Source organism: Salvelinus namaycush, chromosome 24 (genome assembly GCF_016432855.1).
Source record: "Salvelinus namaycush isolate Seneca chromosome 24, SaNama_1.0, whole genome shotgun sequence".
Taxonomy (NCBI): domain Eukaryota; kingdom Metazoa; phylum Chordata; class Actinopteri; order Salmoniformes; family Salmonidae; genus Salvelinus; species Salvelinus namaycush.
In genome coordinates this window covers 14,557,530-14,573,544 of record NC_052330.1, presented here as the reverse complement: position 1 = coordinate 14,573,544, position 16,015 = coordinate 14,557,530, and the positions used below count along the sequence as shown (strand labels likewise).

Genomic DNA, 16,015 nt, shown 5'->3' with positions numbered 1-16,015 from the left:
ATACCCCTACTCTTACAATAAATGCCATGCGATCTTTAGTGACCACTGAGAGTCAGGAAAACCCATTTAATGGCCCATCCGAAAGACAGCACCCTATACACAGGGCAATGTCCCCAATCACTGCCTTGGGGCATTGGGACATTGTTTAAAACCAGAGGAAAGACTGCCTCCAACTGGCCCTTCAACACCACTTCCAGCAGCACCTGGTCTCTCATCCAGGGACTGACCAGGTCCAAACCCTGCTTAGCTTCAGAGGTAACGCCAGCAGTGGGATGCAGGATGGGATGAAGCTGAACATCATTGTCACCATTGTGCAGGTGTTATTGTCATCATGGGATCAACTGTACAACAGAGTCTATTTGTTATTTGGGTGGGTTCTCATCAAGGGGACACATGGCGCCACATAGCTTCTCATGACCAAGACTGTTTTGTGTGAGTGCAGCTGGGATGTTGTGCAGACCAGGGGCAGTATCTGAGGTGACTCACCTCCACATGGCCATGAGGCACAGGGCAGGGCCAGGGAAGAGGGAAACACACTGGATCCCTCCAGACAATCTCCCATCTCCCTGCTTTGGTCCAGGATGATGAAGCCACTCTCTGCCTTCCAATTACACATAAACATCACATTCTAGATGGCTCGATCCTGGTGTCCAACACAGTTGACAAATGTGGACGTATCGGCCATGTGAATGTATAGGAAAGAGGAGTGTGATGCAACAAACAGGAAAACATCAATCTTAGAGTTGGTGATGCAGAGGATGTATTCTGCAGATACTAAAATTGACCATTGGTGTGACCAATGTATGATCGATGTCAGAATTTCCTTAATAAAGTGAACAAACTGTATCATCTTTCCAGTCAATAAGTCTTCTGTTTAATTCATGTGTATTAGATACTGTATCCAAGGTGACAGAGAAATGGAAAGAGACAATAACTTTACAGTTTCTCGTCCATGGTCCATTCCAGAAGTGGGAAAAACACTACATGCCAACATTTTGGCTGCTGTATTCGAAGCTCTTGGCCTTCCCACTGCTCTCTGCCTTCAGTCATAACAACCAAGCATGACCCACATCTCTGGCTGGAAAACGCCAGCAACTAAACTCCACAAAAACACATGTTCCCTTCTTCTCCACACAGTTTGAAAAGAAAGACATGACAGGAGCGAGATGAGAGAGCTTATACAGAAGGCAGTGTGGTCTACTCCATGTGGGGACACATGAAAACAGCACAATAAACTCTGTAATAAATGAATGAGCTTTATTTAGTTTTCAAAGCAGAACATAATATGAGGAATGTTTTACCATCCAACTTCCCACCAACTGGAGAACAGTTACATAGAACAACATACACATGAACATGGCTACTGGTTTTCTGCAAGTCTGTTAATCACACGCACATATGGTACAGACAGACAGACACACGCAGGGTACTGTGGTTTACCAAGTAGACCTCTCATTGTTAATCATGAATAATACAACTGAATGAAAAGATCCATATCCCAGAACACCCCTTTCCATTTGCCTGTGGCACACACCCCTTCTAACTCTCTATATCCATGACTCAGACTGCACAAACAACACCGACACCTCCACTTGTGATACACCACATTAGCCAATAGATCAGAGAGTGCCACCACAACAGCTGTCTGAGTATTCTCCACTAGCAGACAGGGAAGACTGTGTGTTCTTATTTACAAGGGGCTGTACAATGGATTGACAGTCGTTGTGATGATGAACACAGAGCAGGCATCCAGTGTGTGTATGTAGTTATCATTGAATGGGTTGTGTACATGTGAAGCATAACTGTTGAGCACAGGTGACGTGCGATACAATCAGAAGCTGCAATCTGACTGAAAATACATCCCTTTAATTGGCGTGCATGAAAACAGTCATCTGACTTGTGTCCATGTAGATTCATAGCTCCCTGACATCTGGAAAGGGACTGTCTCAGGAGAGCAAGTAGTCTTACTGAAGTTAATCAAAACAAAAGCAGGAAGCAGAATGACAAATGCTTGACTCGGTCGCCTTTATTGGTTACCGTATCATTTGCAACATCTACTAAAATTGCCGACAACAGGATACCTAGCGTACTATCAGCAGCAACAGATTGATGACAACAGGATACCTAGCGTACTATCAGCAGCAACAGATTGATGACAACAGAATACCTAGCGTACTGTCAGCAGCAACAGATTGATGACAACAGGATACCTAGCGTACTGTCAGCAGCAACAGATTGATGACAACAGGATACCTAGCGTACTATCAGCAGCAACAGATTGATGACAACGGGATACCTAGCGTACTGTCAGCAGCAACAGATTGATGACAACAGGATACCTAGCGTACTGTCAGCAGCAACAGATTGATGACAACAGGATACCTAGCGTACTATCAGCAGCAACAGATTGATGACAACGGGATACCTAGCGTACTGTCAGCAGCAACAGATTGATGACAACAGGATACCTAGCGTACTGTCAACAGCAACAGATTGATGACAACAGGATACCTAGCGTACTGTCAGCAGCAACAGATTGATGACAACAGGATACCTAGCGTACTGTCAGCAGCAACAGATTGATGACAACAGGATACCTAGCGTACTGTCAGCAGCAACAGATTGATGACAACAGGATACCTAGCGTACTGTCAGCAGCAACAGATTGATGACAACAGGATACCTAGCGTACTGTCAACAGCAACAGATTGATGACAACGGGATACCTAGCGTACTGTCAACAGCAACAGATTGATGACAACAGGATACCTAGCGTACTGTCAGCAGCAACAGATTGATGACAACAGGATACCTAGCGTACTGTCAGCAGCAACAGATTGATGACAACAGGATACCTAGCGTACTGTCAGCAGCAACAGATTGATGACAACAGGATACCTAGCGTACTGTCAGCAGCAACAGATTGATGACAACAGGATACCTAGCGTACTGTCAGCAGCAACAGATTGATGACAACAGGATACCTAGCGTACTGTCAGCAGCAACAGATTGATGACAACAGGATACCTAGCGTACTGTCAGCAGCAACAGATTGATGACAACAGGATACCTAGCGTACTGTCAACAGCAACAGATTGATGACAACAGGATACCTAGCGTACTGTCAACAGCAACAGATTGATGACAACAGGATACCTAGCGTACTGTCAGCAGCAACAGATTGATGACAACAGAATACCTAGCGTACTGTCAGCACCAACAGATTGATGACAACAGGATACCTAGCGTACTGTCAACAGCAACAGAATGATGACAACAGGATACCTAGCGTACTATCAGCAGCAACAGACAGACAGCAGGAGAAAATAGTATCAGTCATATCAGCCAGGGAAAGAAACTTACCCCTTGTGTACAGAGTGGGAGAAACTCTCATTCTGATTGAGTCGACATACGCAGCGTTTACCGTGAATGCAGTCTCCGTGACCACGGGAACATTGTCTTTAATTGTCAATTGCTCTATAAAGCGGATCTTCAGTGCTACGGATTGAATAGAGCCTGTTCATACTGTGTGCTGTATATTCTCTCAACATATCTGTTGCCCCTAAGAACTCCTTTCAGATAAGTGTTCCCCCAACATGATCCCAGTAATAACCGCCAGTATTACTGTAGCTACGAAATTCAACGTGCCCTGAACACGCAATTAGGGGGCCTTTTCTACATACAATACCCATACATATTTGACTTATTCAATCTTTCTGTTTCTGACCAATCAGGTACACAAAACACAGGGTATTTGGATTATGACATATTCTTTATGGTGGATAATATCCAGAAGTGGTCTCAACTACAACACTAGTGGATATCATAAAATATAGAACCTAGAACAGTCTCTATGGTAGATATACACTGTATGATGAACATTGAAAGTCACAGTATAGGAAGAATAGAGCTATTTTTTGTGCTATCTACAGTACTGAGGGAAACGATCTGAGTACGATAATTGAATGAAAGTGCTGATTTAAAACCTTTGCTTTTTAATGAGTTATGCATTCAGTGAGCACTGAAGGAATATTTGTATGTATTCTACGTCCCATCGGAAAAGCCAGAACATGACAGAAACATTATCTCCATTGTCAGTTCCCCTCCTTGTCCATGGAAAGATTGAAGTCTCTTTCCCTCAACAGTGAAGTATTCTAAATAATAGGTTAATTACGCAGGTATAAACATACAAACGTTGGACAGGGATACAAGTTACTAGAAAGCACTTTCAAACATTATACATTTAAAGGTCTACCATCTCTCAGATTTACAACATGACAGCTATACAGTTGTAACAGTCTCTTGGTCAGGCTATGAAGGGCCTGCATGTTTAGGATGCTGCCTGTTCACAAGAAGAAAATATAATATGTCTATATATTAAAAAAAGGGTTCATATCACTGCATTTTAGCCGTTATTGTATTTTAAGGTGATAAGTACCAGGATTATTAAGATTAAGTTTATCCTTTTTGAAACATGCCTATTTTATGCCAAGGGAGATATGACGTAGGTTCAAATTCAGGCTCAAATAAAATACAAATCCTTTATGCTTGAGAAACAGACAGGGTTCATGTATCCAATGATAATGCAGATTATTGTCACAGATAGCACACTCTAAGTGGGGGTGTTTAATAATATGGCATGCAGGTGGTGCAGTCAGTAAGAGTCCAATATCAGTTCCCCCAACTCTGAATCATGACCTTTACCCCCTTCAACCCAGTTTAATTTAAAAAAGAAACAAAACAAATCATACGTAGATCAGAAGAGCAAGCCAACACTTTCAATAGTTTTGCTCTCTCTAAGCATGACCACAAAGTTTAGACTTTTCTTTGTTTCATATTGAAGCGTGGTTGTCCAACCTTGATGAATTTACCCTCGCACCCCCCAAAGATCCTTCACTGCCCTTCCTCCTACCAACTCCCTTTCTTCTTCAGTGCCCTGGGGAAGTGAGGATGCAGGGGGGGGGGGGATCTACTCAGCAGGGATTTTCCTCTTGGAGGGGGGGATGAGGTGACCGGGGAGGTCGGCGGGCAATTCGTGCCCCTCCAGTTTGACTTTAATCAGGTGATTGGCCAGGGCAAACTCCTCATCATCCAGCATCCCATCCTTATCGATGTCAGCCAGCTTCCAAATCTTCCCTAGCACAGTGTTGGGCAGCTTGGACTTCACCATCTCCTTCTTGGCGTTGGCACCCGTCACTTTACCATTGACCGGCGACAGCGTGTAGAAGATCTCGTCGTACATTGGCTTGTCGCGGGCCACCACCCACTCTGCCTCATCGATGCCCTCCCCAGCACCCTCGCCGTAGCCATGGCCAAAGGGCCCGTTGAGGGTACCGTCAAAGGCCCCTCCCTTCACCACCTGCTGGGGTCGGTTGGTCTCCTCCTGCCTGACCAGCACCATGAGGCTGGCGATGTCGTGGGCCAGCATGTCATCCACTGTGTCCAGCAGTTTCATCTTCAGGGGCTGGAACTTGTTCAGGTCATGGGCGTTCAGTTGCTCCTGTAAGAGGGAAGAGAGGGCAGAGGTTAGAGTTAAAAAGAGCTGTGTTTTCAGAGTCAAGCTGATCTTCGTTGATACATCTTTACAGTCTCTAATGTGTGCGAGGGGGTTGGAACAAGGTATATGACTGTCCTGGTCTGTGCATCAGAGATACATTTATGTCAGAAAGGATCAACATGACTGCTGTTTATTCTCTACTCTGAGCCAAGTCATGATGGTGTTTCTCTCAGTGAGGAAAACAGTGCTCATCAGGCTCAGTTGGACTGGGGGTGGTTCAGATGTAATGGCTGATCATAGCCAATCAGAAAGGGGCTGTTTGGTCACCATGGCTCAAAGCAGTTTATCCCAGTAGGGCAGACACATTGGTGTGTTAGCTCAGTCAGAGGATTTTTGTTTGCTTGAAAACAGCACAGACTGTGGGCTTTATCCAAAGCCAATCAGGCTCTCTAGGTAAACATGACAATGTGAGTCATGTTTGTAGTCATACTTTTAGGCTTTTAGGTATACATGCTATGATGTTGTCTGTCCAGCCCATAAGCTGCATTATACACTACCGTTCAAAAGTTTGGGGTCACTTAGAAATGTCCTTGTTTTTGAAAGAAAAGCAAATTTTTTGTCCATTAAAATAACATCAAATTGATCAGATGCCGAGCAGTTGCCATACCATACAGTGATGCAACCGGTCAGGATGCTCTCGATGGTGCAGCTGTATTACTTTTTGAGGATCTGGGGACCCATGCCAAATCTTTTCAGTCTCATGAGGGGGGGAAAGGTTTTGTCATGCCCTCTTCACGACTGTCTTGGTATGTTTGGACCATGATAGTTTGTTGGTGATGTGGACACCAAGGAACTTGAAACTTTCGTGAAATTTGACCTGTTTAAAGGTTTTGTTCGGCTACTGAGAGCGTTATCACACAGTCATTCAGAACAGCTGGTGCTCTCGTGCATGGTTCAGTGTTGCTTGCCTCGAAGCGAGCATAAAAAGGCATTTAGCTCGTCTGGTAGGCTCGCGTTTGGGTTTCCCTTTGTAATCTGTAATAGTTTTCAAGCCCTGCCACATCTGACGAGCGTCAGAGCCGGTGTTGTAGGATTCAATCTTAATCCTGTATTGACGTTTTGCTTGTTTGTCTGAGGGCATAGCGGGATTTCTTAAAAGCGTCCAGATTAGTCTCCCACTCCTTGAAAGCGGCAGCTCTAGCCTTTAGCTCGATACGCATGTTGCCTGTAATCCATGGCTTCTGGTTGGGATATGTAGGTACAGTCACTGTGGGGACGACGTCGTCGATGCACTTATTGATGAAGCCGATGACTCAGGTGGTGTACTCTTCCATGCCATTGGATGAATCCCGGAACATATTCCAGTCTGTGCTAGCAAAACAGTCCTGTAGTGTAGCATCTGCGTCATCTGACCACTTCCGTATTGAGCGAGTCACTGGTACTTCCTGCTTTAGTTTTTGCTTGTAAGCAGGAATTAGGAGGATAGAATTATGGTCTTGGTAGATAGTGTGGTCTACAGTTTATCATAAACTACTACAGCCTCTACACCTTAGGCGAGCAATACCTCGAGACTTCATTAATATTAGACATCGCGCACCAGCTGTTATTGACAAATACACACACCCTCATCTTACCAGAGGTAGCGTCTCTGTTCAGCCGGTGCATGGAAAATCCTGCTAGCTCTATATTGTCCGTATCGTCGTTCAACCACGTCTCGGTGAAACATAAGATGTTTCAGTTTTTGATGTCCCGTTGGTAGGATAATCTCAATTGTAGGTCATCAATTTTATTTTCCAATGATTGCACGTTAGCAAGAAGAACGGATGGCAGTGGGAGGTTACTCGCTCATCTACGGATTCTCAGAAGGCTGCTCGATTTGAGGCCCCTTTTCCTGTGTCTTTACTTCACGCAAAAGGCATGGATCTGGGCCTGTTCCAGTGAAAGCAGGATATCTTTCTCGTCGGACTCGTTAAAGGAAAAAGTTTCCTCCAGTTCGCGGTGAGTAATCGCTGTTCTCAAGTCCAGAAGTTATTTTCGAGAAGTTATTTTCGGTCATAAGAGACTATAGCAGCAACATTATGTACACAATAAGTAAAAAAATAAGTTACACAAAATGCAAAAAAACGAACAAAATAGCACAATTGGTTGGGAGAATGTAAAACGTCAGCCATATTCTTTGGCGCCATCTTAAACACCAGTCTCAACGTCAACAGTGAAGAGGCGACTCCAGGATGCTGGCCTTCTAGGCAGAGTTGCAAAGAAAAAGACATATCTCAGACTGGCCAATAAAAATAAAATATTAAGATGGGCAAAAGAACACAGACACTGGACAGAGGGCCAGCATCCCGGAGTCGCCTCTTTACTGTTGACGTTGAGACTGGTGTTTTGCGGGTACTTTTTAATGAAGCTGCCAGTTGAGGACTTGTGAGGTGTCTGTTTCTCAAACTAGACACTCTAATATATGTGTCCTCTTGCTCAGTTGTGCACCGGGGCCTCCCACTTCTCTTTCTATTCTAGTTTTAGCCAGTGTGCGCTGTTCTGTGAAGGGAGTAATACACAGCGTTGTACGAGATCTTCAGTTTCTTGGCAATTTCTCACATGGAATAGCCTTCATTTCTCAGAACAAGAATAGACTAACGAGTTTCAGAAGAAAGTACTTTGTTTCTGGCCATTTTGAGCCTGTAATCGAACGCACAAATGCTGATGCTCCAGATACTCAACTAGTCCAAAGATGGCCAGTTTTATTGCTTCTTTAATCAGCTCAACAGTTTTCAGCTGTGCTAACATAATTGCAAAAGGGTTTTCTAGTGATCAATTAGCCTTTTAAAATGATCAACTTGGATTAACTAACACAACGTGCCATTGGAACACAGGAGTGATGGTTGCTGATAATGGGCCTCTGTAAGCCTATGTAGATATTCCATAAAAAATCTGCCATTTCCAGCTACAATAGTCATTTACAACATTAACAATGTCTACACTGTATTTCTGATCAAGGACATTTCTATGTGACCCCAAACATTTGAATGGTAGTGGACTACTCTTATACCTTACTCAGGAGAATCCAAGTGTGTCTATCAGTGTGTCCATCTCACCTGCATCTTCTTGAGGTTGGGGAAGTCTCCAGGGGAGATCTGGTGTTCTCTCTCAATGCGGCTGTAGATCTCTCCCAGGCTGTTGATCAGCTCCTTCTTCTTGCCCTCCTTTCCAAACACACTTGGCATCTCCTTCTTCAGAGAGCTGATGATGTAGGCATGGACCTACATACAAGGAAACAACAGGACTGGTAATACCAAGTGGGGCAGAAAGACATCACTCAAGTAATGCAGTACTTCCCAAATGCTGGTTCGGGACCCATACAGGGGTTGCAGCCAGCTCCTCTTGGGTCATAGTTTTGTTTATGTGTCTGTTGTGCCACTAAGGGCTCTTTAATGTTTCCCTTAATCTCCCAAAGTCCTTGAAACTGAAAATAAATGCCTGATATTTTAAACATTAAAACAGGAAGGAAGCACTTAAAGCAGTTTTATGAGGGTGCATGTAGCAGGTACCGCATCCGGCTACTCAAGAGGTTCCCTTTCCTTTTGGTTTCCTAAAACTGAGAGGGGAAGGGGAAAATAACCGCGTCACACGACTGGCTCTCCTGGAGATTTCTGAGAGACAATTCACCATGAAAGAAAAACTTCACGTTATGTATGCTATATCTGAATGCAATACTTTCTCTCGCTCTCTCTACCGCACCTGCTGGCTCGACCTATAGACTGCTCAGCTATGAAAAGCCAACTGGCATTTACTCCTGAGGCACTGACCTGTTTCACCCTTTACAACCACTGTGATTATTATTTGACCCTGCTGGTCATCTATGAACGTTTGAACATCTTGAAGAACAATCTGGCCTTAAATGGCCATGTACTCTTATAATCTCCACCTGGCACAGCCAGAAGAGGACTGCCCCCCCCCCTCACAGCCTGGTTCTTCTCTAGGTTTCTTCCTTTTTTTCATTTTTTTTTTATCCCATTTTCTCCCCAATTTTCGTGGTATCCAATCGCTAGTAATTACTATCTTGTCTCATCGCTACAACTCCCGTACGGGCTCGGGAGAGACGAAGGTCGAAAGCCATGCGTCCTCCGAAGCACAACCCAACCAAGCCACACTGCTTCTTAACACAGCGCGCCTCCAACCCGGAAGCCAGCCGCACCAATGTGTCGGAGGAAACACCGTGTACCTGGCCCCCTTGGTTAGCGCGCACTGCGCCCGGCCCGCCACAGGAGTCGCTGGAGCGCGATGAGACAAGGATATCCCTACCGGCCAAACCCTCCCTAACCCGGACGACGCTATGCCAATTGTGCGTCGCCCCACGGACCTCCCGGTCGCGGCCGGCTGCGACAGAGCCTGGGCGCGAACCCAGAGACTCTGGTGGCGCAGTTAGCACTGCGATGCAGTGCCCTAGACCACTGCGCCACCCGGGAGGCCCTAGGTTTCTTCCCTTTAGGGAGTTTTTCCTAGCCACTGTGCTTCTACATCTGCATTGCTTGCTGTTTGGGGTTTTAGACTGGGTTTCTGTATAGCATCAGCTGTATGACATCAGCTGACATCAGCTGTATGACATCAGCTGATGTAAAAAGGGCTTTATAACTATATTTGATTGATTGATTGATTGAATATAGAATGCAGATTTTAAATGAGAACTACAGAGTAAAAATTAAAAGACACCTGATTTCTGAGATAAGGCATACTAAAAGTGGAAAACAAGTTTCAAGCAGTGAAATGGCAACAGCAACTCAAATCCAAGTCCACAATGTTTTTGTTGATATTCAACAGTTGCTCCAGACATTATTGACTGTGTTCAATGAGGAATAAAAGCAATTTAACAATAGTAGGTGTAGGGGTGAAAATAACAAATTACAAATACTCTTGTTACAGGAATTGAGTATCTTTTCCGAGTACTTGTACTTTCTTTTGTATTTTTCAAAGGCAGCCATTTTACTTGAACATGTTTTGTAGTATTGTGGTTTTGTAGTATTCCATAATATTAGATCATGAGGGCATGGAAAGTTTTGGAGAGCCCCTTGAAGGCAGAAAAGAAAATGCTCATTGTTGTTTAGTCAGTCACGCATCGCCGCACCCATACAGGCCAATCAAGCTGTCCATACAAACTGAACGATGATGGTCGAAAGATTTTCAAAAAGTCAAAAATAATTTAGCTAGTTTAGTTTGAGATAACTAGCTAGCTATGAATTATCAAACATGTCGTTATGGATGGCTTTAGCAGCTAGTATAGCTAGCTATCTAATAGTCTAACTTACGTATGTTAGTGTTAGCCTAGTTGTCTAGCATGCTAATGTTAGCAAGCTATCCTTGCAGCTAAGTTAGCTGCGCCTATAACGTTGTTAGTGTACACAATAGGTACAGCTAGACATGGAATCATCTCAACATTAGACAACATTTAGGTCTGAGAACATCTGACCAACTCACTTCAGTCTCAGTATCTGAGAATAACAAGCATGGGAAGTATGGGCTATTGTAATGTCAGTGATATGAAGTTGCCACCTAAAGCAGAATTTGCTGAAATATTCAATATGTGGATGTTTTGTATTTGTAACTATACAGGATTGGTCTACCTGAAGCATCATCTTGACACAATAACAGAAAGTGAGACAGAGCAACAGAGGCAGCATTCAACTGATTAACAGGATTTTTCTTCATCACTGACGCCCAAAAGGTCACCAGGTACAGGGGAGCTGGATGGGTACCTTGCCTGTGTGTCAGATAAGATGGACTTGCTTCATTCCTTTCCATACAGACAGAAAGGAATTAAACTCCGCTTTCAGATGTGTGTCCCTCAAACTGAACAGAGGCCTGCCTTCCTTGTGAGCATCTTTTTAGCTGTGTTGGACTGCTCTTCACTGCAAAGAGCGCCAGGACAGATTCTATTCACTTGGAAAATCAGCTCCTGCGGAAACTGAACAGCCAGTTCAGAGATAAGTGAAGGCATTAGAACAGAACTCCTTTGTTTTTGCTCAAGGAACACTACAAAACCTAATGTACTCTGTACATGTAGCCTATATACACTCAGTTTATTAGGTACACCACTCCATTCACGAAAATGTATCGCTCCTACAGACTGTGAGTCACGTGGCCATGGCTTGCTATATAAAGCAGGCAGACAGGCATCAGGGCATTCAGTTACTGTTCGATTGAACGTTAGAATGGGCAAAACGAGTGACCTAAGCAACATCCCTGTGCAACATCCACCAACTTCCCTGTGGAACGTTTCTCACATCTTGTAGAATGCCATGAAGAATTCAGGATCTTCTGGAGGCAAAGGGGTGACCGACCCTACATCCCCTTCTCTATTTCAGTGGGGTTTGCTCAATCTTTATTTCCATGGTGTTCTGTTGTTGCTAATTTGACATCAAATCCTTTAGTGCCCTGGCACTCCGCATTTAGCATTGTGAGAGTGAGAGAATGAAAGAAAGAGGGAGTTTGTGAGTGAGAGAAAGAGGGAGTTTGTGAGTGAGGGAAAGAGGGAAAGAGGGATGGAATGACTGGGGAAAAGTGATTTGTTTATGTACTTGATTTTGTATTGCTTATAATTCATCAATAAATTAATTACTTTGAATGTTTCATGTATTTTTTTAAATATGAATAGTATTGACAAATCCTTTGTTTTTTATATACAGATGTGCCTTGCTGCAACTCAAACAAAAAACAAACTTATTTAATACTGAATTTCCTCTCTTCTTTTTTTCAATTTATTGCAAGGAAAAAATGATGTGTAACAACGTTCAGGTAACCTTAGCTATAAGGTCAACATTTTTATTTTAAAGGTATACTACTTTACTTTCACTCGGAGTACTATTTAAATGAGCTACATTTTACTTTTACTTGAGTTGTTTTTTTACACCAGTACTCCACTTGAGTAAAATGTCATTAAAGTAACAGTACTTCTACTTTGGCGGATGGATGAGCACACTGCTGCTTATAGCAGATGAAGACTACCTCTCTGGTCAGGACAGGAGACATGACAGGGATCAGGAACCAGGGGACAGGGAATAGGGGGGCAGTGGCAGTGGAGGCTGCTAAGGGGAGGACAGCTCATAATAATGACCGGAATGGTATCCTTCCATTTACTCCATTCCAGCCATTATTATGAGCCGTCCTCCCCTCAGCAGCCTCCACTGGACAGGGGGAGGTTGAGGGTGGGTTGCCATCTCCACTCAAGGTGGCCACCTGTCTGGGTGCGATTCCATGGACTGTGGCCAAAACACGCATGCAAAGGCACACACACACCCTTCAGGACATCATGTTGAACAGCCAGGTACTGTAGAGGAGGGCCTTACAGTACCTGAATTTGTCCAATAGAAACTCTTGGTTTGCTTTGGTTTGTTTCTTAAACGGTAAAAGGATTCCGTAATGAATACACCGTAGGTCTCATTGTTATTAGAACAAACACTTCTGATGCTCTCTCAAGGTCTTTCTGCACATAATTCAATATCCCCCCACCTCCCTGCTTGGCTCTACTATCCAACTCCCTCTATCCGTCCCTCCCCCAGCCACAGATCATGCCTATACACATCTGGATCCAGTTGAATCCTACTGTAAGGTCAGGGACATCCCAGAAATAATGACAAGCTCATCAATTCAAATCAAATCAAATGTATTTATATAGCCCTTCTTAGATCAGCTGATATCTCAAAGCGCTGTACAGAAACCCAGCCTAAAACCCCAAACAGCAAGCAATGCAGGTGTAGAAGCACGGTGGCTAGGAAAAACTACCTAGAAAGGCCAAAACCTAGGAAGAAACCTCGAGAGGAACCAGGCTATGAGGGGTGGCCAATCCTCTTCTGGCTATGCTGGGTGGATATTATAACAGAACATGGCCAAGATGTTCAAATGTTCATAAATGACCAGCATGGTCAAATAATAATAATAATTATTATTATCAATTAAACACTCCCCACTGTTTGTGATCACAAACACCCCCTCTGTTCATTTAGCTATAGGGCGATAATATTGTACTGCAAATCATGTTTGCCTGAGACACCACAATAATTGGCGGCAACACAATATGGTCACAACTCACGGCTACGTCACCACAGAGGCAGGGTGGTGTTGGGGTTTATGGCTGTCTGGGAGGGTTATATACTCAGCCATGAGGAGTGAGATTCATCATGAAGCTGAATGTTAATCATCTGATGGTATTGGACACACCCGGAGCCTAAATGACCTGTCTTTATCCTGACCACTGCTGTGATCCCTGGATGCTCGTCCATCAGTCAGCCAGTAGGCCTTGACCACAGAACAACTCACCTTGCAATTTATTTTTCTATCTAGCTTGGAAAAAATGAGTCATCAATATAATGACTTTTAAAACCTAGTCCTTGTGGAATGATTTCTATTGCTGTAAAATTATCACCATCGCCCAACAGTTTTTTATTGACTAGTAAAAAATCAAATAAAAATAGGATTTGTTTCCAAACTGCATGATGTGAGTTATAAAAAAAAACATTTCTGTGTCCTGGGAAAAAAATCATGCGCCCAAAAAATGTAAGATACATCTGGGGTTGAAGTTAGGGTTTTTCCATGACCAACTGCATCTCAAACCCACTTGCAATCAAGTCTCTATGTCAAGTGAACAGTAGTGACCTATGACTGATAATTGATGTGGTATGACTTTGGGTTCTCAGTGCCACCAATGCTTTATGGCTCTATTAGAGTGTAGCTCAGCTGTGAAGGTACCTGGGTACAGCCACTGTACCAGCCTTCATCTCACCACACAGTCACATAATGTTCCCCTGGGGAGAGGGTTGGCAGCTCGCTTAGTAGGGGAAGGTTATCGTATCCTAACAAAGTGGGTGTGATTGCACTCATTACTCTTGCATAGTGAGTCTACTGTATTATATTTCCTGGTCAGTCAGGGCAACTGTATGGTCTCTCTTGAGATTCTATTCCATTCAAAGACCTCTTTAAAAAATACTATTCTTCTCTTTGGAAAAATGACTTAATACTTAATAAAAGAGAACTTTCTAGTCAGACCAAAATGACATTGTGCTTAGGAGTACTTTCCACTCTTTTCTGAGAGAATGTGTGCGTGCATGTAGTCAGCACTTACCTTGGCGAGCCGTGCCCTCTTGATGAGGTCGTTGAGCTTCCTGAGGGCAGCGTTGCGGGGCAGTGACTGGATGTCCTTGAACAGGTCCTGCTCCTCCGCCTCAAACAGTTTACGGTTGTCAGGGATGAGCAATGGGTGTGACCAGAACGACCCGATATAGACACGGATGACCTCAGGCGTGTTGACGATCTTCCCCAGCGACCACATGAGGGCGCCATAAACCCTCATCAGCTGCTGCGTCTCGATCTGGTCAGCCTTGTTAAGAACCACCCGGATCTTGTCTTCGTGGTTCTTCAGGGCCTTGATGACCTCCGAGAACTCGTCTGAGATGTCTAGCTTGTGGGCGTCGAACAGGAGGATGATGCGGTCCACGCGTTCGGCGAACCACTCTAAAACGGCTGCGAAGTCGTAGCCTGGAGAGGGGGGTGAGGGAGGGAGAGGGGGGTGAGGGGTAGTGGAGGGAGATAGGCAGGGTCAACAACCGGCAGAACATCAACAGTACAGACTCTTGGAGGGCCAGAGCGATCCAGTGGCATCCAGCTAAGTAACCAGAAGAATGTTGTAAACTTGGGAGGCCTGCTATTGCTCAAGAGGACAAACAGTATGACACGTCATAAATTCCTAAAGACAAAAGTTAAAACCACTATCTGAGATAGAGGCTGAAAGCCTGAAAAACATGATCCAATGGTTGATCATTTGGTGCCTCTCCCTTATCTTACCATTAAGCAGTGAGAACATGATTTCTAAAGCCAATATTAATCTGTCTTGTCTTCACTTCTTGCTTAACTATGTGCTCACTTCATGCTAATACAGTGGATTGAGGAGAATGAGGGTGCTTTCTTTAACCCCAGTCTGAGGAGCAGGGAAGGACAAGAAGGGGCTGAATGACTCAGCATATGGCTTCATGACCTCCTCTCCTACCCTCAACCTCGCTAGCTGGATAACAGGCTTTACACTGAGTGGGAGACTGAACCACTTTATTCTCCTCCTGCATCTATCTCCCAGCAGCAGATAGGGAGAGAGAAGACAGGCATTTCAGGCGAGAAGGAGAATCCCCCAAACGACTGCTAATCTAATGGAGCAATTAGCTGTCTAATCTGAAGCCAGTGATCCGAGAAGCCCAGAGACGAAGAGAGCTGTCGGGGGAAAACAGATTTCAGCTCCAGAGAAATGAAAATGTACTCGTCTCTAGATAGCAGCAGGTGATGAGTACTAATGGATGAGTCCATTATCAAAGCATGTATTCCTAGTAGTGAAAGTAGCTAAGTCTCCCATTGACAAGATATCAGTGGTAGACATGGCTATCTTATTTGAATGCCATTGAAAGAAGCGTTTCCATTGGATGGGGAGAGTATTTCACTGTGTTAATTGGAAGCAGACCTGCAGTCAGCCAGTAAGTCAGAGAG

The 16,015-nt window shown here is 44.2% G+C and overlaps 1 protein-coding gene across 2 annotated transcripts in view; it reads right to left on the bottom strand.

Annotated features, from left to right (window-relative positions):
• Positions 1 to 1,235: 1,235 nt before the first annotated feature.
• LOC120019748 (EH domain-containing protein 3) overlaps positions 1,236 to 16,015 on the bottom strand; it is a 37,314-nt gene continuing 22,534 nt past the window's right edge. For both annotated transcript variants that reach the window (XM_038963175.1, XM_038963176.1), the window contains 3 exons: positions 14,610 to 15,022; positions 8,593 to 8,757; positions 1,236 to 5,500 (listed from right to left, as the gene is read on the bottom strand). In XM_038963175.1, coding sequence (XP_038819103.1) covers positions 4,970 to 5,500; positions 8,593 to 8,757; positions 14,610 to 15,022 — 1,109 coding nt within the window. In that variant the 3' untranslated portion in view covers positions 1,236 to 4,969. The remainder of the gene's footprint in view (positions 5,501 to 8,592; positions 8,758 to 14,609; positions 15,023 to 16,015) is intronic.